The following is a 22,841-nucleotide window of genomic DNA, read 5'->3' as shown; positions in this document are numbered from 1 at the left end:
AAGTTTAACAGAACAAATCACAGAAGACATGTCTACATAAATTTGGTTCATCATATCAGAGGTGTCCAACCCTCCTCCAGCAGGGCCACTGAATCCTGTAGTTCCTAAGTTACTATAAGGCCTAATCCTGAACCAGATAATTCAGAGACTGTGGGACTTTAAATGAACGTGTCTTGTTTTATAGACCTAAACAAAAGTTTCACCGAGCAAGCAATTTTATGAGTGAATGAACTTGATGCAGTGAAAGCACAAAACATCTTAAGTAATTGACTGTGATTCTCCTTTCAGGAACTTCTACTACATCACCATGCTGCGAGACCCAGTGTCCCGCTACCTGAGCGAATGGAAGCACGTGCAGCGCGGAGCCACCTGGAAGACCTCGCTCCACATGTGCGACGGCCGTTCGCCCACACAGGACGAGCTGCCCACCTGCTACAACGGTGACGACTGGTCGGGGGTCACCCTACACGACTTCATGGACTGCCCTTCAAACCTTGCCAACAACAGGCAGGTGCGCATGCTGGCTGACCTCAGCCTGGTGGGTTGCTACAACCTCTCCACCATGAACGAGAGCGAGCGAAACCCCATTCTCCTAGCCAGCGCTAAGAGTAACCTCAAAAACATGGCTTTCTACGGCCTGACCGAGTTTCAACGCAAGACGCAGTACCTGTTCGAGCGCACTTTCCACCTGCGCTTCATTTCCGCCTTCACCCAGATCAACAGCACGCGGGCCGCTAATGTGGAGCTGCGGGACAACATGCGCAGCCGGATAGAGCAACTCAATATGCTGGATATGCAGCTGTATGAGTTCGCCAAAGACCTCTTTCTGCAGAGATATCAGTTCGTCCGTCAGCGCGAGCGGCAGGAGGAGAGATTGAAGAGAAGAGAAGAGAGACGGTGGATTAGAGAGCGCAGAGTCAACCAGAGCAAAGAGCCCATTGTGGAAAACCAAACTAGGGTCACCACCACTGAGGACTACGCCAGCCAAGTGGTCCGTTGGTGATGCCACTTGAAAAAACAAAACAAACAAACAAGTACTGGAACATGGAGAGCGTAAACTCGAGGAAGAGGTGGACTCAGTTTAGTAGGCATACTTTGAGATATTTTTTGTTGTTGGTCCTCTTTAAATAAATACACCATCAAACAGACAACAAATAAATAAAAAACTAAACATTTTAATTTAAATAACTGTCTTAAGCAGTATTTTTGTCATGGTTTTCAGTAATTCACACCCCAGTTTTGTATTTTTGAGCACCAGTACAATAAATTATTTCACATCTGTGATTTTTAAACCAACAACAACAAAACAACTGGGTAAGTATTTTAATTTGAAGAGACAATAGTGAATAGTGTTTGAAAGTGAATAATCATTAGCATCAATAGACTGGATTTATTTTATATGATAAAAAAATTAAATATTACAATTTATAATTACTGATATTTACATTTTTTTTTTCATGAAAAGTTCAGATGACCCACAGTTGTAATAGTTTTTTTTTTTTTATGAATGAAAAGCATCTTATTGTTTATTGCAATTGCCAAGAACAACATTATACATGTCTTTACTATCAAAGTTTCCATTTTCATTTTACATAAAACCCAAAACCCTGATTCTTAAAAGCAATCAAACTGACCCCATATATTTGCTTGGTAATACTTTGCACAAACACAAAATTTCATAATTTGATGTGCTAAATAAAGCACTTAAAAATGATTCATAAGATTAATTCAGTTGCAAATAATTTATTTGTGCTCAATTTAAACAAGTTTTTTTTGTAACACTTTATAATAACTACACACTAATAATCTATTTAGCATTGACAAATAGTTAATTCATTATCTGTTAAGTATTAACTCTACATTAATAGACGCTAGTAAACAGTTTATAACTGCAGATACAAATGCTGTATTCTTGACTTATAAGAACATTTATAATGTGCTTAATGATCGTGTTTTATTTATTTTGTTAATTATTATTTTCAATACTAAATTAAGAATTGCATTATTTTCAAACTAGTTATTTGAGAGTAGTTGCTGGTTGTTAAAGACTATTCAGAATGAGTTAGTAAATGATATATAAACTATTCAAATTAACATTTATATGTCTGATTATTTAGGCATTTACTGATATTTACTTTTATGTTAATAAATGTTTTATTAACTTTAATTTGTGACCTAATCTAAAGTGAGGTCTAATCAGCAATGCTTAAACTTTACAGTAATTTAACTTTTTAGATAAGATTGCAAAGATGTATTATTCATTTGATACTGAGCCTTTCATTTTTATTTATTAGGGATTTATAAAGCATTAATAGTCCTCACTTTAGATTAGGTCACAAAAACGCAGGAAGTTGAGTTAATAAAGCATTTATTAACATAAAAATGTATTATTAGTACATTATTAGTAAAAAAACTACTCTTGAATAGAAATGATTTGTAAGTAACACAGTACTTAATTTAGTAATTAGTAATTTAGTAATTCAGCATTTGAATCTGCAGTTATAAACTGCTCACTAGCGTCTATTAATGTAGAGTTAATATTTAACAAAAAATGAATTCACTATTTGCTAATGCTTAATAGATGATTTATAGTGTTTAGTTCTTATAAACTGTTATTAAACTTAACTAGTTTGTTTAAATTCAGCCCATGTAAATTGTTTGCAACCACTTACCTTAAATGAATGAGTAAATGCAAAGAGTTTTTTCAGTTGTGAAAATCAGTTTTTCAGTAACTACCCTTTTAACTTTTACTCATTTAGCACATTTAGCTATTATGTTGTTTGAGTGCTGCTTAGTATACTCTTACTGTAAATCATGACAAAAATACTGATCAAGATATTTCCCCCCAGTGTGGTTTACTCTAGATTTCAGCTAAATCCTTTGCAATGAAGACTGTGATGTACATATAGACTGAAATCCAACAACTGCTGAAAAGGTAAATCTGTGCTTATTCGCCAACAACATCATCATGGTGGAGCAACAAATACGGCACCACAGAGTTTTGTAAAGGTAACAATGCTTGCACAGTGAGGGGTGTACATTCAAGATGTTTTCTTGCATTCAAAAACAGCTTGACAAAGAGAGCAGAAAAAAGTGCTGACAAGTTTTTAACTGTTGCTGCTGATTCTCTGTAGACACTCAAACTTTCTCTCTGTCTCTTTGTAAGACGCAAACTTGCAGCCTGGAGACAGTCTGTACTGAGAATCTGAAGACTCTGATAGTTTTTTCAGAGATGTGTTGTACAATCCAGAGTTTGTAGACGCCACCAAAACAAGAACCTGATCTTTGATATACAGTAGTCAGTCTGTACAAGTATTGCGAGAAATGCAATCAGATGGGAGAGAAAGCCAATAATCTTACTGCTGCATGAAATAAAGTTGCAGTTCTAAGAAAATATGGGCCAATTGCAAAATATAGATTTTTCTTTACTTTAAAAAGTTTATATCTTGCAATTCTTTCCCTTCTAATTTTGTAAAAAAACATACACTACTGGTCAAAAGTTTAGGATCATTTTTTTATCATTTTTTTTTTCTCCAGAAAATTATTCTGTTTATTGAGGTGCCATTTATTAAATGTAAAAACGTTAAATTGTTAAATATTTATTACAATTTTAAATAACTTTCTTATTGTATGTAGTTTCAAATTAAATTACTACTCCAGTCAAATTGCTTTGATTACTATTACCATTAATAATAATGATGATAATAATAATAATAATAATAATAATAATAATAATAATAATAATAATAATAATAGAGTGATTTCTGAAGGATCATGTGACTCACTGGAATAAATTATTAAATTAAATTATAAACTACATGGAACAGTTATTTTATAGTGCAATAACATTTCACAATTTTACAGTTTGTACTGTATTTTTGATGAAATAAATGCAGCCTTGGTGAGCAGAAGCTTATTTTAACATTTAAAAATCTTACTGACCCCAAACTTTTGACCTGTATATTTTCAAAGATTTGGCAGTATTTTCCCAAATTAACCCAAGTTTTCTCATTTTAGGCACATATATTAATAATAACTTTGCTTCTCTTGAAGTTGAAGAAGTGTGAGATATAAACTGTGAATATTTACTCCCAGTTTCCATTTCACAATTCTCACAGTTGTATTAGATTGCAAAAACATCGAATCAGCTAAAATATTAAAAATGTGGGAAAAATATCCAAATTGTGAGATTATTATCTAATTTAAAATAAGCATATTAAGTACAAAATAAAAAGCTTAGAAAGAAAATGTACACCAAACCATGTAGTTGAATGGAGCTATTTGTGTTTTAAATACACATTATATGATCAAAACAATAGAAACTTTCATCAGTCCATCTCATCTGTCCATAATTATAAGAGGTGTTTTTCTGATTAATGTTCAGATGAATGGTTTTAAAATTATTTTTCTATAAAGATTTCATGTACAACCGAAAAATCATCCTGTATAGCTGAATGAAAACACATCATGTCTGTACGCCCCCTAAAGGTGAATGGAAATGCACATTAAAAAAGTTACAAGATTGCGCACAACTGTTCATCCTTTAATAGCTTGTCTCATTATTATGGTTATAGTACTTCAACTCACATTTGACTTGAAATGCAGGAGTATAAACGACTATTTATACACAACGTATTAAATGAATTTATGTATATGCAGGAAGAGAGTTTCAGGAAGGTGATTTGTTTCCACTCATTTATCTATTTATTTTTTGTAGTCCTCATTAAAACTCAAAACTTTTACTGTCTGGAAGAATTTGCTGAACTTTTGACTGACTGAACGAATGAAACGTTTGTGTTTTTTTACATCTCTCAACCAGCAGCAGCAGGTTAAAAAGGGATCTTTTTTTTTCTTGTTCTGGGCTTTCTGGGAAAAAATCATCACAAAAGAGCAAATCCAAGAATAACGAGTGATTCTCAGCTCCTAAAATCAAATAGTATATCTATTGTGTTTATGAAGAACATGCAATGCTAGTTTCAAAGATCAAAGTTTCGAATGATTTTAGACCAAAAAGATGACATGAACTTACTGTTTTATTATGCTGTTCCACATGTTTTTAACTGAATCGGTGCTGCTATTTGTTTTCTTGTTATTATAACCATTATGTTGTTTGGCCAACATTTTGGCCTAAAGAGGGTTGTGTACAAATGCGTGGGTGTGTGTGTATGAATATGTGTGCGAATGTTAATATTAGTATTGCATTATATTTTAATTGCTACATTATGTACACTTACGTCAACTAAGTGCAATATTAAAAAAGCCCAATATGGCAAATACAGATGTAAGTAACTTACCTTTTTTGTTTGATAAATATTACTTTTACTTTTATTTCGTTCTTTTCTATACAATACCACAAGACGACACTAATGAGAAAATAAAATGTCGTCTCTTTTTTTTTTTTTTTTTTTTTTAATATGAGCAGGGTTGGGGTTACGCATAAGCAATGCGAGTTATGTAATTTTATAACTTTTCTAAGTAACGAGTAAAGTAACGCATTACTTTTTAAAAATGAGCAATAATATTTGAGTTACTTTTTTGAAAATGTAACGCAATTTGCTTTTTAATTTATATAATTAGATTATAAAAAATAAATTGCTGAATTTAAATTAGTCACAATAAATCACGCAGTCAGTAAGAGAATGTGTTCATTATTTTGAACAGTAACTCAAAGTAACGTAACAAATTAATTACTATTAAAAACTAAGTAACGCAACTAAGTAACTTTTGTGGGGAGTAACTCAATATTGTAATGCATTACTTTCTTTCCCCAACACTGAAAATTCATTATTTTTCTCAAATACATATTTATGTTAACATTGGGCAATATTTCACCTACTAAGTTTTAGTTCTTCTTAAAGGTCTGGCATCATTTGTTTGCAGCTGATGTTGTCATATAATGTAAATACGTTTCAGGGTTGTGGAAAAACACTCAGTGGTGCCATAGTTTCTCTTTTTATGATTCGACCACAAGAGGGCAGAGAATCTCCACCATTGTTTTAATGTCAGCCATTCAAAAGTGTGTGTACCCCATACAATGCCCTATGAAACTACTTATAAAATTTGCTTTAAACTTAAGTTAACTGACTAAACTAAAAGACATTTCTTCATTCATTCATATTTAATTTTTTTTTTTACTTTGTCATGCTAAAAACAGGCGGAACGAACTAGGGAAACATGCTGAATTTCTGTTATGATCATTATTATTGCTATTTTTGTTTAATTGTGGGCAAGGCAATGCAAGGCATTCATACACAATGGTACATTAAAATGCTTTACATAACCAGGAATAAAGGAAACATAAAATACAAGTATAAGAAATAAAAACAACAAATAATAAAAATGGTTAAAAACAGACTAAAATGAGGAATAAAAATGATTGTTTTTACGTTGTTTTACTGTAAAGAGCTTTTATTTGGAAGACAACCTCAGAAAAATTCAGCGATTATATCATCTATTTTCTATTTTAACAGACAGTTTTGGCAATTTTGTAAGTTAGATTTACCTTTCAAACTGCTTCAAATATCCTTAAAAACATATCTAGGGATGAATCTTATCTTGTTTCTGAGATGCACAAGCATGGCGCCGTAGTATAATTTATCTACTGTTCATTGAAAACAGTTGACAACAGTTCCAACAGAAATAAAACAAGCACATTTTTAGCATTGACCGCTTTGAGGCACTGTAAACAAGATATGAGCTGCTAATGTCAAAATATAGTTCTGCGCATCACATTTATATTTACATTTACAATGCAGTCTTTGCAATTTCATGATTGTGCCAAATAATACAGCATTCCCTGATACTGGAAGAATTTATTAAAAAAAAAAAAACACTGAAAAACTGATTCAAAGACGACTCCTTGGATTTACTGTTTTTTTTTTTTCGTTAGTGGTTAGAAACAATTTATTTGGGCTGTATTTAAACAAATAATTAAGTTGAACATTACTAAATTTAATTTGTTTGTTTAAGTTCAACCCATATAAATAGTTTGCAACAATTTAGCAGAAATCATTTGAAATCATCATATAATAATCCATGTAGATTTTTGGGCTTTCTTTGGAATTTGCACTTGCTGAGGCCCTGTTTATAAACCTAAACAAACTGATGTCTGTCTTACATTAAATTAAGACTCCAAAAATAAGTTATTATCTGCAAAATGTGATCAGTCAATTTCTCACTTTACCATATACAATTTACTGTAGAATAACCTAATCATGGTGGCAAGTGCACATGGTTTTGTAGTATTAAAAAATGAAACTGTTATGTGGTGCACTTTTAAAAGAAACAGCAGCAGAGAGCCTCTAGAAAAAGGTCATGATTTTACCACTAATGCTGGGAAATGACATTCTGTGACACATTTCAAGTTATTTAGTATGTCATGTTATTAGAAAAGGATCCACCGGTCATCTGAAAACCATTTTTCTCCTCACAGTCAGCCATGACACATTCTGAGTGTGTCTTCAAAGTGTTCATCCAATTGTTAGGAAACTATCAGACATCTCATTTTCCCAGCACTCCAAAGAGCTTTTTCATTAAAAGGTTTTTATGTCTCTGTAACTCATATCTTGAAAAAATGGTATTTGTGTCAGTCGCTTGTGGTGCAGAGGCTTGTTTTGTAATTCTATTTTAGTATGTGATAACAGGAAAATAGTTTTGTGTGCCAACAATGATGTTAATAATTAACCTGTAGTATTACCAACTGAACCTTGCATTGTCACAGATTGCAGTCAGTTCTTCTGTCATAGCTTCAATTTTCAACACATTTTGCAAATCGGCAAGTTGAGTAAAAAGTTCTTATTAAAGAGTGCTTATTTATTTCACAACAAAGCATTTAATTACCAAGAATTGTTATAAACCAGGGGTGTCAAACTCAGTTCCTGGACGGTCACAGCCCTGCAGTGCACAGTTTAGCTCCAACCCTGCTTCATCATGCTTACCTTTAGGTTTAAAACAAGCCTGAATAATGACTCAATCAGTTTGATCAGGTGTGTTTTCAGGGTAACAGCTAAACTGTGCAGAGCTGTGGCCCTCCAAAACTAAGTTTAACACCTGTGTTATATAAAAACTGCTATTTATAATTATTGATATGTGTCTAAACAAGTAAAAATATAAAATTAATTCATTTATTCATTTTCTTTCCGGCTTAGTCCCTTATTAATCCAGGGTCCCCACAGTGGAATGAACTGCCAACTTATCCAGCATATGTTTTACGCAGCAGATGCCCTTCCAGCTGCAACCCATCACTTCATTCATCACATCGTTTAGCTTACCCAATTCACCTGTACCGCATGATTTTGGCCTCTGGGGGGAACCTGGAGCACCTGGAGGAAACCCACGCAAACACAGGGAGAACATCCACACAGAAATGTGCAAACTCCACACAGAAATGCCAGTTTACCCAGCTGATGCTTGAACCAGCGACTTTCTTGCTGTAAGGGGATTGTGCTACCCACTGCGCCACTGTGACACCCAATATAAAATACCTAAAGTAACAAAAGGATTTTTCCATCAAGGCACAGACTTGCTCATTTTGTGTCAGACTTGCAAATTCAATAAATATTTTCTGGTGATTCACTCTGAATAGATTATTTGAATCAGCAAATCGTTAACTGAAGGCACACAGTGGGTTTCAAATGGTATATATCACCCTCCGAAGGGCACTTTGGAGTGAAAACAATCAAACCACCATATGGAAGTGTCGTTTCAAACCAGTGCTCAACTGGCCACTTTGGAATGAAGGATTTCAAAGGACTGACACTTCAGGCCCCATTGATCCTTTGCACAGGTAATTTGTTTCACACACTGTTCCTTTCAGAAGGGCTAATTTCAATGATCTAAACCATTTGAAGCTGTCAATGTGGAGAGAAAACACTTCTGACCAGATCATTTGAATCAGTAAATCATTAAATGGAGATTTGTTCTGACCGGATATTTTAGAATTGATGAATCATTAATTGGAGGCTTGCTCTGACCACAACATCTGGACACACACAATGCGTTCAATACATAATGGCTCCTCCCCATACTCTAAACGGGTTTACCCTCTGAGGCGACAGCTTCACAGGGATTAGGGCATAGGGATGAGCTCTTCTGAATGGAACACAGTGCTTCAAATGGAACACTAAGTTCAACAACAAACTTCATTATGAAAAGCATCATGGGATCCTAACGTGTTCATCAGAAAGACCCTTTGAAGTGGCCAATTTTGGCCACTTTATTTTGACAACACTTCAGTATGGTGACCATGAGTGTTTACACTCCGGAGTGCCCTTCAGAGGGTGATATATCCCATTTGGAATGAACTGCCATTTTGGCAGGAACATTTGAATCAGTGAATCAATTACTGTGTGGTGCATTCCAAAAATGGATATTTCACACTTTGGTGTGAAAACCATGAATGCCTTAATGAAGTGTCATTCCAAACCAAAGTGCTCAAATCTGGCCACTTCAAATGGCTCTTTGGAATGAAGGATTTCGTTTGAAACTAATAAAGTTTTGAGACCGCAATGGTCCATTAAGCAGTTAGGTTGTTTGGTGTTCATTCAGAAAGACTCATCCCTATGCCCTGATGCCTTCGAAGATGTCACTTTGAAGGGCAAACCTTTGAAAAGATTAGGGCATATGAAGGCTCTTCTAAATGGAATGCCCTGTCGCTCTGACCAATCAGATCATCTAAATTAGTGATTTATTAAGTGGAGACTCACTCTGATCAGATTACTTGAATCAGTGAGTTGTAGACTTGAGAACAGATGCAATCAGATTAGTTCACAGACCAATGAGTGTGTTATGTGAAATGAATTAACAGAGCAACTGAAAACAATTAGCTTGTTCACAAGTTCTGAGCAGCCACTTATTTCTCTAGGAGAAAGTAACCTATTACTCTACAACATCTATGATATTTTCAGTGTAGTAGAGTAAAAACTAAACAATTTTGTACCAATGATATTTCCAAGGTAAACATCTGTTTCTGAATTTGCACATTTGCCTAAAATTTCCTCTGCATGCTAGGTTATATCTTCTTTCCTGAAAACGGACTAATAAGAATTTCAGTCTTCTTACAGTAATGCTTCCTTACTGTAATAAAACAGCATGATGTCTATTGAAGTGTTGGTGGTAATCAAATATTAGCCCACAAACCAGAGTTTCCTTGTCTATTGAGATTCTGAGTCATTCAGGTAATCAAAGCATGTTTTGCTTTCTGTGGCCTTTGTGAACTGGGGTTTTCCAGCAAAAGTGAATAAAGACTGAGTGGATTTTTTGTAGAACAATTGTTTTTATTATTTCAGAGAAAGGATAGAGCATATGACTATCTCGTAAAACAGTCCTGAAATCCCACCCCCACCCATACTTATTCTATAACAACAGAAGTTAAAAGATTGTAACTATTTCCAGTGCAGTTAAATAAAGAAACATGCTGTTTAGCAGCAAACACCACAATATAATTTATTAAATTCTTAGTGTTTAATTGTCAGTAATATTACTGCTCATTTGAAAAGTTAGCTGGGGTTACTCTGAGAAACAAGCAAGTAAATCAACCAGTAGATGTTTGCTGATGCAACTGATGAAATGAAATGAGTGCTGCTCTGCTGTTTGCAGCATGTTTCTGTATTTCATTGCTTTGTAAGTATTTCCAGCACAGTTGTTTTTCTTATTGTTCATATTGTTGCAGTGCATTAACTCTCCCTAGGATTATCCTAAGGAATATCTTTCCAAAAAAAACAAAAATATTCATTCATTCATTCATTCATTCATTTTCCTTCGGCTTAGTCTCAGGGGTGGCCACAGCAAAATGAACCACCAACTTAGCCAGCATATGCTTTACACAGTGGATGCCCTACCAACTGCAACCCAGTACTGGTAAACACCCATACGCACTCATACACTGGGCAATTTTAGTTTATCCTATTCACCTATAATGCATTTCTGTGGACTGTGGGGGAAACCGGAGCACTCAGAGGAAACCACGCAAACACAAGGAGAACATGCAAACTCCACACAGACATGTCAACTCTGACCCAGCCAGGACTTGAACCAGCGATCTTCTTGCTGTGAGGCGATTAAGCCGTGTCCCCCAAAGCAAAAATATAAATAAATAAAAAAATCTTACATAAACAGTAGCATGTGTAAATACAAAATAAACCAACACACACATTTAAATATAGACACTTAGGCTGCCTCCGAAACCACACACTACTCAGATACTGCATTTGAATTTAAACATACAACTCGGCTGTTAGAATGTTCTAGACATTATCCATCGAAATATACAATATATACATATAATGTGTGTAGTATGATAGAACTCGGACGTACTACATCTGCTGTTTTGTCATGATTATGTGACCATACCCAAACGACTTGCTTCGCTTCACTCCCATTCATGAATTCTTTCGTGGAGCATCATGGGATAGCATAGCGTCCATTAGATGCGCACTTTAGATTCTCGCCGGAAGTGATAAGTATTTTTTTTTTTTTTTTTTTTGAGGTAAAGTCTAGATTGGATGCGCTTTTTTATTTTATTTATTTATTTATTATTTTTTTTAACAAAGTTAACAATATAACTATAAATGGCCTGGTACAAAATACAAACCTCCTTAATCAGACAACAGATAAGCATCATAAACAAAAAGTAATAAAAAGATAAAAAATAAATAATGATAGAAAAAAAATATATATACTCCGGCAGGGCTGCCACTTTTCTGCTACCAATTCTGTTTATAATTTTTATAAACAGAATTTCAAGGCGCAGTCTTGGGCAGAAGGGTGTCCAGTTCGGGGACCACAGGATTTCATCTGTTATTCACAGACGATGTTGTTCTGTTGGCTTCATCGTACATGGACCTTCAGCATGCACTGGGGTGGTTTGCTGCAGAGTGAGACGTGGCTGGGATGAGAATCGGCACCTCCAATTCCAAGGCCATGGTGCTTCACCGGAAAAAGGTGGTTTGCCATCTCCAGGTTGGAGGAAATTCCTTACCCCAGGTGGAGGAGTTCAAGTATCTTGGGGCTTTGTTCATGAGTGAGAAAAGGATGGAACATGATATTGACGGGGATTGTTGCAGCGGCAGCAGTTGTCCGTTGTGGTAAAGAAGGAGCTGAGCCGAAAGGTAAAGCTTTCGATTTACCGGTCAATCTTCGTTCCTACTCTCACCTATGGTCATTAACTTTGGGTCATGATCGAAAGGACAAGATCTTGGATACAAGCGGACAAAATTAGTTTCCTTCAAAGGGTGGCAGGGTGCACTCTTATGGATAGGGTGAGGAGCTCTGACACCTGGGAGGAGCTGGGAGTAGAGCCGCTGCTCCTCCACATCGAGAGAAGTCAGCTGAGGAGGCTCAGGCATCTGTTTCGGATGCCTTCTGGATGCCTACCTAGGGAGGTGTTGCAGGCTTGTCCCAAAGGAAGGAGACCTCGGGGAAGACCCAGGACACACTGGAGGGACTATGTCTCTCGGTTGGCTTGGGAACGCCTCAGTATCCGCCTGGAGGAGCTGGAGGAAGTATCTGGGGAGAGGGAAGTCTGGGGTTCTCTCCTAAAACTGCTGCCCCCTTGACCCAGCCGCTGCAGAGCGGTAGAAAATTAATTAATGAATGTATTAAAAAACATCTAGGGGTTTTCAGCAAGTTCTTGTAAACTGTTCTATTAAATTGCAGAAAATTACAGCATTCTTTTTCTTTATTTGTATAAGCGAAAGAAAACAAAGACATAGGTTATTCGCATACTTCTTGCATATGGATTTTCAAATTTGGAAATGCTACTCGGCTCGCATACTGATTTTCGCATACTATATAGTATGGAAGTATGCAATTTCGGATGCAGCCTTATACTGCTGAAGCAAAATGATTAGCCCTTCTTAGACATTTAAATTCTTTTAAAGATATTTTTAAACAAGTGTTTTAATAACTCATTTCGAGTAACAACTATTTTCTTTGGTCTTTGCCATTATGACAGTATATAATATTTTAGCTATTTTTTTAAGATACTCATATTCAGCCTAAAGTGCAATTTAAAGGATCAATGTGACTTAAAGTATGTTTATTAAGCAAGTCATTTAACAAGAGAATTTCTGAAGCTAATAAAACAATTTCTAGTAATATTAACCTAAAACTTATTGAATTTTTTTTTTAAACTAACAGAAATAAGACACACAGTAGGCTCTCCCTGAAATGTCCCTTCTCTGTTAAACTTCCTTTGGGAAATATTAATATTTTAAGTGAGGGCTAATAATAATAGTGCATTAGACCGTATTCACAAAGCACATCAGGTCCTCAGGAGATCTGTCTTGGACATGTGTGGAGTGTGGATCACAGATATCTGTCTGCTCATTCTCTCTCTCCTATGCACAAAGCTCCAGAAAGCCTGCTGAAACTTGTCTCCTGCCAGTGTGTACAGCGCCAGGTTGAAGAAAGTGTTGAGGCCGGCCAGAGGTCGGGACAAGATGTAAGCTGCATGGACGCCTCTCCTCTGCATGCACGACACATCAAATCTGCGCAGACTGTCCACCCTCAACACACGCATGATATGATATGGCAAAAAGCACACCACAAACACCACCAGAATTAGAATGGTGAGCATGCGCACCCTGGAGCGACTCTGTCTGTTTCTGGATATGCTGGAGCCTAGAATGCCTGCAATGCGAGTGTAGCACCAACACACCACCAGCAATGGCATCATGTATCCCAATATGGTGAGAATCCAACCGTACCACCACACCACCATTGGATCATTACTAGCAAAGTCAACACATTTTGTCATGTTGTCCTGCTGCCGCACAGTAATCATTCCCAGCATTGGGCCAATCTCCACCAGGGAAACAGCCCAGACGGCGAGGCAAGCCAAAATTCCCCATCGTTTCCTTCGAATCTCTGCAGCCTTTAACGGATGCACCACTGCGACATATCTGAAGATGCTGAGGCAGGTAAGGAAGAGGATGCTGCCATACAGGTTGTAATAGAAACAGAAGCGAATGAAGCGGCACATGAATTCCCCCATGCTCCAGGCTTTGGTAACGTAGAATTGGACCAGGACTGGCAAACTCAATGCATAAAGCAGGTCAGCCACGGCCAGGTTCACCATTATGATGCTGCTGCTCTTCCAGGGTCGGAGCTTTACCAGGTAAATGATGATGGCCAGGAAGTTTCCCACAACTCCAACTATGCAAATGATGCTATACATTACAGGCAGATAATAGCTTTGGATGTAGTCATCGATTGGAAGACAGTCAGTTGCATTGATTTCCTTTGCTTTCTGTTGCTTTTCAGAGACAAATACAAGGAAGGAACACTGTTTAGTATTTGTTTTACACAAAATAAATCTTGTACAGTAGGGCTGTCAGGTATTACATTTAGCTTCATTCATTCATTCATTCATTCATTCATTCATTCATTCATTCATTCAATCATTCGTTACAGTTTTTTGTCACCACAGCGGAATGAACCACCAACTCATCCACCATATGTTTTACTCTGGAGCATTAAGAGGAAATCCATGCAAACATTGGGAGAGCATGCCAACTCCCTACAGAATAGCCAACTGACCCCACCGGGGCTTGAACCATCGGCTTTGCTGTGAGGCGATCAAATCTTCTTCATTCAGCTCCTAGATCAGGGATGGGCAAACTCGGTCTTGGAGGGCAAGTGTCCTTTATAGTTTAGCTCCAACTCTAATCAAACACACCTGAACATGCCAATCAGTGTCTCCAAGATCACTTATTATCTATAAGCAGGTGTGTTCAGATCAGAGTTGGAGCTAAACTGTGCAGGACACCGGCCATCCAGGACCGAGTTTGCCCATCCTGGATCTAGATTATGCATAAACATGAATTTTTTTTATAAATTTTTAATTGAACAGGTGGGACGGTAGCTCAGTGGTTAGCATTGTCGCAACAATGTCACTGGTTCCAGTCCAGGCTAGGTCAGTTGGCGTTTTTGTGTTGAGTTTGCATGTTCTCCCTGTGTTTGTGTGTTTTTTTCTTCTTTTTCTGTGTGCTCTGATTTCCCCCACAGTCCAAATACATGTGCTATGGTGAACTGAATAAACTAAATTGTCTAAAGTGTATGAATGTGTGTGTAAATAAGTGTATCCAGTACTGGGTTGCGGCTGGAAGGGCATGCACTGTGTAAAACAAATTGACTGTAAATTCTGCTGTGGTAAACTTGATAAATAAGGGACTAAGCCGAAGGAATGAATTATAGATTGGTTTTGTGGTGCAGGGTTACATATTATTATGTTTTTTTGTCTTTGATTATCCACAAAGTAGTTCAATGAAAGCTAAATTAGGGTTAGGGCTCTAATAGTGGTGATATTCTCTAAAAATAAACACACACACAAAATGACTGAATCATTTACTCGACTGAAACCCCCAGTAAACTGTTCGAGCATAAACATGATGTTGAACACAACTAATAACAATAATACATGACAGTGATACTGGGATAATAGTTTTTAGAAATAGACACTGAAGACTACGGTAGTGCTCAAAATCAACCACCATAAATGCATTTGTCAGTGAATCATTAGTTGGAGATTTATGGAGCAACGAAACATATAAAGTCTCCATCAGAGGTTCTTTTAAAATTAGCTTTCAAAATAATTAATTGAAATGAATGAACAGATATAATGTTTTAGTAGACTGCTGCAAATCACATCAGAACCTCTGGTAAAAAAGTATTTAGTTTGTTGTTTATTCAGAATCATGATCTTTTCTATTCTATATAAACAGGATTGTGTCGCTTTAGTAGTCCTCAGCGTTGGAAGACACTGGCTTTTTTGACTTTCAAAGTGGCCAAAGCCATTGCATTGCATATCATAAATTACATAAAATCATATACTTTAAATATGTATTTATTGTTTTGGGGAACATTAAATATAATAATATAATCTTTGAAGTAGTTTGTGGTTAATAATTGCTAATTTTGAGCAAATATTATTTGTTTATAAACATCATGCCTCAAAAAGATTTAGCAATTTAGAATTATTGAAAATGTGCAGACAGTCATACACCTCAAAATTCCAAACATGAATAATAAAAAATGAATCACCAACTAAATTAGACTACTATACTGTAGCAAACCCTAATTTGAATGAAACATATAGATAAGCTATATTTGCATCATCATAAATTGCATTATATTTAGCCCTAATTTCATGTTTCAAAGTCATTTCCGAAAATGTTTTTCTTAACACAAGGCATTGCTCACCATAATGAAGTGTTGTTGATCCCTCTCTTTCTCCTCAGGCTAATGTTGAATCTTCAAGTGTGTTTTGACTGCACTATCATGATTCCGCACAGTCATCAGCAGATATTCATTGCTGTGTGCTTTCATCTGTCACGCTTAGCTGTGTTTCTGTAATGTCTGGATTCACTCCCTAGAAACACATGGACGTAGTGTGAGTCATCTTCATCACAAAATAAGTGTGCATTATGCCTCGAGTTACTATTTAACATTTCCAGTAACTTCCTAATACATTTCCTGCAACACTACATGGGAAATTCATAAAGCCCTCACTGTATACTGGGAGTGGACGCTATAAATCATTTAACTCTGATTAAAAGGCACTTGTCAATGAAATGACCCTCCTATCTGGTCTACTGAACAAATATAGTGCTGTTTTAGAAACGTGATAAGTTCAGATCAGAGATGACTCTTTGGTTTGTAAAAATGAAAAGAAATAAAGTATAAAAATAAAAATTGGGTAGACACCCAAACAAAAAAATTCTGTCCTCATTTATTTACCCATTACTTTCTTCTTTTGCATTTATTTTCTTTTGTTAAACACAAATAAAGAAAAAAAATGACTGCAATAGTATATTTGACATAGTATTTTTTCTACTATGGATGTCAATGACTGCAGGCTTCCAACATTGATTAAAAGTCATCTTTTGTACTTCTCATACTAGTTAGGGATTGCTTGAGGGCCACTAAACATTGAGTTTTTTATTGTTGGGTGAACTGCCTATTTAAACCACCTACTAGTTTGTTTTGTAGAACAAGGATGTTTTTGAACACACTTGTGGTATGAGGAAACGGGAGGACACATAAATAGCCTTGCTTTTTTGTTTGTTGTGCATGAAATCTGTGGTTTCCCCCTGTGTACTTCACCCACAGGGTCTCTTGATGTCTCTTTTATATTAATAGCAATGCACAACCATGACAACCTAAAATTTTCACTGTGACTAGAATGACAACTTTTGAAATTCAAAACAAAAAGCAGAGAAACACAAAGTCGGTCTGGATCGGCTACATTAAAGAGATCGCAACAAAGAGTGCAGAACTTTTTCTTCCCCCAACCCCCCCCCCCCCCCCCCCATTTTTTTGTGTACATAAGCAAATGATTTGCATTACATTTAAATGTTTCATTTTTGAAACATTAATGTTTCAGAAAATGAAGGCTACTCAATATTTACTCTCCCTGAAGTTGACCTATGCAAACCATTTTTCATCTTTTTAACAAGGAAGATACCAAAAAAACCCCCCCCAAAAAAACAGGCTTTGTTTGAAATGCAAGTCTATCTTAGATCAGAGATATAGTATTTTTTGTATGACACACACATACTTTTCACCCAAAACTTCTGTCATCATTTATTCACCCTTTACTTGTTCCAAATCTGTTTAGTTTATTTCTACTGTTGAACACACACACACACACACACACGCACGCACGCACGCACGCACGCACGCACGCACGCACACACACACACACACATTGGAAGCTTATTTTTACTTTAATGGAATTGTTTTTTAATGGCTGCCGGTTTTCCACATTCTTCAAAACATGTTCTGCGTTCAAAAAAAGAAAGAAACTCATAAAGATTCGAGTGATTATTATTATTATTTTTTTTTTATATTATATTTATTATAAAGACAATGGAAAGACAAAAAGAAAACATTTTGAAAAAACTAAAAAAAAAAAAAAAAAAAAAGAAGGGATATATACCGCACACATTAAAGGAAAAGATTATATAATTTACAAATTTGTTGTTTTTAAAGGCTTTTTTGCAAAAGAGTTGGAAATTTTTCAAAGTAATAGCGCATTTCAGTGCGCAAAATATTTAAAACATTTATATACAAATTTGTTAATAAGAATATTATATATATTATTATTATATTATTATATATATTATTATTATTTTGTTTTGCAAAAAGGTACATAAATTGGGATTATACCAATACAAAGAAACATCAACAAAACAACAAAAAAATAACAAAACAAAATCAACAACAATAAATTATTTTATGTAAAGCTTCTGTTTTATTATTAACAAAACCAAAACAATAGTCCGAGTCATTTCAGTCAAGCGTAGAGATGACGTAATCATGCTCACGTCTTTTGCCTAGTTAGAATCGAACAACTGAGAATCGAAGGCCAAGAGGTCCTTTTTCATCGATTCCTTTTCGCGACACATCAACAACTATTCATCTGAGGTAAGTCTTTTACTATAAGACTGAGAACTACCTCGTAAAGTTCGCCAATTCAAGTTTTGCCTTCTGTCGATGAAGTCGATGAAGTTTGTCGTGATAGCCTACATTTTCCTGACGTTATACCGCTCACCTTGATTGACTTTAGCCTTAATGTCATGTAAATGAGAGAACGAGGTCATCGGTACTCATAACTGCAGTTTTTAAATTCAATCTAATAAATGTTCATTTTTAAAATATTTGAAAGTCTCCAAAGAAAAGTTATGGTGTTAATGTTAACTTCAAACAGGAGAGGTCGCTATATACCCAGCTAATCATAACGAGCACATTAAAATAAGACATATTATTGGAGGGTTTTTACATATTACAAATGTATATATTGCATTCTTTACATATTACATTATTTTATATTATTTTTAGTGGGTATTGCTTGTCAATTGACAACAAACTTTCCCACTGAATTAGCAAAATTTCACAAGATTTGCTACACATTTGCTTTTTATTTAAGCCCAAGATTTCCATTATGTGATAGAAATAACACAGGTGGTTAATTCCGCTGTGGTGACTCCTGATAAATCAGGCACTAAGCTAAATGATAATGAATGAATAGCAGGAACGCAGTATTGTATTGCTCAATCATTGCAATTTCTACGCATCACTTGCTAAATGCTGTGTTACCACTAGATGGTGTGCAGTATTCAGTTTTTGGAACTTGAATAGATTATCAGACAAACGTCTAAAACAAACTCAGAATAAAAGCCTCTGCCTATGAGATTTGGTAAATTCTGTAGGAATCAGTGAAATAGCTTGCGGTCTACAATGATTGCTTAGAACAGTCTGAGCTCAGCTTGCAGACAGTTGTCCCTCTCTGCATGTCACAAAATCCGTTGTGTAGAACTACCTGATCCAGCACTCAGACATTTTGTTCTCAATACCTGGAGAGAAACTAACTTATGCTTCTCTGAGAAATGTCAAACTCCTAAAGCACCAATTATTATTACTGTAAACAATAATTTACCATAATATGTTCACAGTTGTACGAACCACTTAATTCACAGCACAGAATATAATGTACTTTTGGTGTAAAAGGCAGAGAAGGATAAAAGTCGGGTTTATGAGAAAAAGTAACTCTGCATATTTGTGTGTGTGTGTGTGTGTGTATAAAAAAAAAAAAAAAAAAAAAAAAATATATATATATATATATATATATATATATATATATATATATATATATATATATATATATATATATATATATATATATATATTGTAATTTCTGTTTTCCCTAAAATAGAGATAATAATAGTCATAAAAAGCAATATTTATTTTTTTATAATAATTAAAATATATTTTATATTTGGATTTTCTAGGAAGTTTATATAAAGCTTTCATGTCCTGTATCCACCATGTATTGCTATCTATATAGTATAAAGTGGAATTTAAACATGTAAATTGCCTGACTCGCCTCACTAAAATGAATCTAAATGGAAAATTATAGATGTGCTGTTTATTAACTATACTGTAGGTTCACATGAAGAGGCTTATTGTTTCTAACACTCTGTAAGTATAAAGCAGTATGTCGAAGTATACCTTCTTGAGCTGAGACACAGACTTCATAAGACATTTAAAATAATAATTTGCCACATAATTTTGTCAGATTCATACTCATTGCTGGGTAGCATTCAGATGCATGTAATTTGGATTACATAATCATATTACAAGAATTGCATACATTACTTGTAATAAGTCTATAAATTACTTTTGTTTTATATGAATTATATAGTTACATAATGCAAAAAGGACTGTAATCTATACATAAATGATTGGTTCTTACCAATTCTATTGTCTAAAACAAAATTTTGTCTTTGTAATGTGTTTCTGTTTTTTCTTTTACGTTGTCCATGTTGACATCTGTACAAGACTTTTGTATGTTTGAAAACTTTTTTAGTTTTAGCTCACAAACCACCTGCAGTTCCTTCACAAGCCTCAGTTACCAGAGAATACAAATCTTTTTATGCAAATATATTACTAAATAATTCTAGTAGGACTTGTCAAATAAAAGTTTAATCTAAAAGTAATCAAAGATTGTTTTCAATACATCAACCAAAATCTACTCAACATCTAAATATCTAAAAACATGATTTTCCTATGTACATACCCTATTTTCCTTTTAAGCCAGTATGATTATTAATAGTTTGTGTTTGAGGGACCCACTTACAGCAAAACTACGTACTTTTAATTATATGCCTTATAAAAATTCTGAATGTACAGGGAAATTATATTGGATTTTAACACTGAATGAATCTCTGGAGGAGAAACAAACAAAGGTATTTTCCTTAAACGAGAAATATATTTAGTTCTTGGGTTATGCTAAATTTCTCTGTTTAATCTTTGTTTAATATCACTGCTGTTGGAACATTTGAAGTATTAAAGGGATCTCTTATGCGACTTCTGGAAGCTGTGTACTTTATGATGAAAGAAATAAGAAGCATTTTCAGTGGTGTTTTTATTCCAGAACATACTATGAAAAGAGACCATTCATATCTTTGATCTGTAGTACTGCAAGACAGGGCCATATCTTGCAGGAACATTTCATAGTGAAGGATTTCCTGCATTTCAATAGCTACATTATGTGGACTGGTGTCGGCTCTTTCTGATAGAAGAGACACTTCATTAATTGCCGTGTGGTTGACATGATGACAGATCAGTGTGCTTTTCTGCTGAGCTGTTTTGGGTCCACTCTCTCCAGGCAAAACTGGAGTGTGTGATTGAATGATCTGAAAAAAAGTGTGGTGTATGTGTGATTATTATCCCGACACTGAGACGCACTTGAGTCTTAATAAAGAGTTGAATACAATGAAAACTGCATTATAGAAAACTTTTAGATCTTTGATGCTAATTGACCATTATATTGTTGCAGTTATGATATATTTTTATGCTGTTGTAGTTTTGAAAAACTACATTTGTATGTTGTTGCAGTTGTTATCTAATTTGAACTTTTAGATTACATTTTCTATTTGAATAATGTTGCATTTATGCAATACAATATTATCTTTTTTGTGAATAAATAATTAAAACAGGTAGGCGGTGGTACAGTGGGTAGCGCTGACGCCTGACAGCAAGAAGGTCTCTGGTTCGAGCCTCGGCTGGGTCAGTTGGCATATTTCCTCCAGGTGCTAGAGTTTTCCCTACAAGTCCAATGACATGCAGTACAGTATAGGTGAATTGAATAAGCTAAATTGTCTGTAGGGTATGTGTGTGAATAAGAGTGTGTATGGGTGTTTCCCAGTGGTGGGTTGCAGCTGGAAGGGCATCCGCTGCATGAAACATATGTTGGTGGTTTATTTCGCTGTGGCGACCCCTGATTGATAAAGGGACTACGCCAAAAAGAAAATGAATGAATGAATAATTAAAACACTGTTTTATGCTTATGGGTGATTATAAATTAAATTAATGTTCAAAATAATTTTTTAAGGTTTTATTGCCACAGTATTTATGTAAAGTTGCTTATTAGTTATTAAAAGCTCAAGAAAATACAGAAGTTTTTTTGTGAAATTATAGTAAAACAAGATTTTTCATATGATGGGAAATTTATGTAATTTAACGTGCCTGTGATTTAACTTTTATTTGTTCGGTCTGTTTAATTCTACAGAAATGTATTGTTCAGGATCACAAAAAAGTACTTGTTTTCTTTGACATTTTGTTATATGAAAATTTAATTCTATATGGAAATTGACATACTGTTAAAATATCACATGTAAGTTGAATCCAATAGACCTTATGAATTATTAAACTTAAGTTACATTAAACAGACTTAAAACAGCTTGTATAACTTGAAATTTAAAGTTAGAAACATGAATAATTCATTTTAACGAACTAGAATTAACATAAAACATGATTTTTTAAAAATACCATATATTTATTAATTCATTCATTTCCCTTCGGCTTAGTTTCTATTTCAGAGGTCTCCACAGTGGAATAAACCCTTAACTATTCCAGCATACTGTATGTTTTACGCAGCTGATGCCCTTCCAGCTGCAACCCACTACTGGGAAATTCTCATATACACTCATTTACACACAAACACTACAACCACTTTAGTTTATTCAATTCACTTATAGCACATGTCTTTGGACTGTGGGGGAAACCAGAGCACCTGGAGGAAACCTGAGCGAACACAGGAAGGACATAAATACTACAGAGAAATACCTCCTGGGCCAGCCAGGACTCGAACCAGCGACCATCTTGCTTTGAGGAGACAGTGCTAACCACTGAACCACTGTGCCGCGGTACTGCATTTTTCTAGCATATATTTTTGCTATATTTTAAAATATTTAACATATATTTCTATATTTGTAAGATCCAAACATGAAATTAATATGTGATGTGATTTGCCATTCTGTATCTTAGACGGGATCACA

The 22,841-nt window shown here is 35.0% G+C and overlaps 3 protein-coding genes and 1 long non-coding RNA gene across 7 annotated transcripts in view; 3 read left to right on the top strand and 1 right to left on the bottom strand.

The window, feature by feature from the left end:
• Window positions 1-2,825, top strand: part of hs6st3b (heparan sulfate 6-O-sulfotransferase 3b) — a 90,491-nt gene extending 87,666 nt beyond the window's left edge. Inside the window, exon 2 of one of the 2 annotated variants that reach the window (XM_087266981.1) lies at window positions 289-2,825. In XM_087266981.1, the coding sequence (XP_087123107.1) occupies window positions 308-1,003 (696 nt within the window). In that variant the 5' untranslated portion in view covers window positions 289-307 and the 3' untranslated portion in view covers window positions 1,004-2,825. The remainder of the gene's footprint in view (window positions 1-288) is intronic. The other variant, NM_001080194.2, reaches the window with a different exon arrangement.
• A 2,588-nt stretch (window positions 2,826-5,413) lies between these two features.
• Window positions 5,414-9,803, top strand: LOC147835328 (uncharacterized). Its single transcript, XR_015499622.1, has 3 exons — window positions 5,414-6,888; window positions 6,936-7,847; window positions 8,328-9,803. It is a non-coding gene; the product is annotated as an uncharacterized LOC147835328 (long non-coding RNA).
• Window positions 9,804-12,458: 2,655 nt separating this feature from the next.
• LOC110438836 (2-oxoglutarate receptor 1) lies at window positions 12,459-16,369 on the bottom strand. 2 transcript variants are annotated; one of them, XM_087267994.1, is made up of 2 exons: window positions 16,201-16,369; window positions 12,459-14,254 (listed from the first exon to the last, which is right to left on the bottom strand). In XM_087267994.1, the coding sequence occupies exons 1-2, from the start codon at window positions 16,201-16,203 to the stop codon at window positions 13,262-13,264; spliced, it is 996 nt and encodes a 331-aa protein (XP_087124120.1). In that variant the 5' UTR covers window positions 16,204-16,369; the 3' UTR covers window positions 12,459-13,261. The 2 variants fall into 2 exon arrangements, with proteins under 2 accessions (XP_087124120.1, XP_087124121.1); XM_087267995.1 differs by having other exon boundaries at window positions 12,459-14,248.
• Window positions 16,370-18,318: 1,949 nt separating this feature from the next.
• pth2ra (parathyroid hormone 2 receptor a) overlaps window positions 18,319-22,841 on the top strand; it is a 199,880-nt gene continuing 195,357 nt past the window's right edge. The window contains exon 1 of one of the 2 annotated variants that reach the window (XM_087265949.1): window positions 18,319-18,426. The gene's annotated coding sequence lies outside the window, so the exon portion shown is untranslated. 2 annotated transcript variants of the gene reach the window in all.

This window comes from Danio rerio, chromosome 9 (assembly GCF_052040795.2).
Source record: "Danio rerio strain M-AB ecotype USA chromosome 9, GRCz13ab, whole genome shotgun sequence".
Lineage (NCBI taxonomy): Eukaryota > Metazoa > Chordata > Actinopteri > Cypriniformes > Danionidae > Danio > Danio rerio.
Note: the sequence above shows the minus strand (reverse complement) of the source record. Positions and strands in the feature narration are given on the sequence as shown.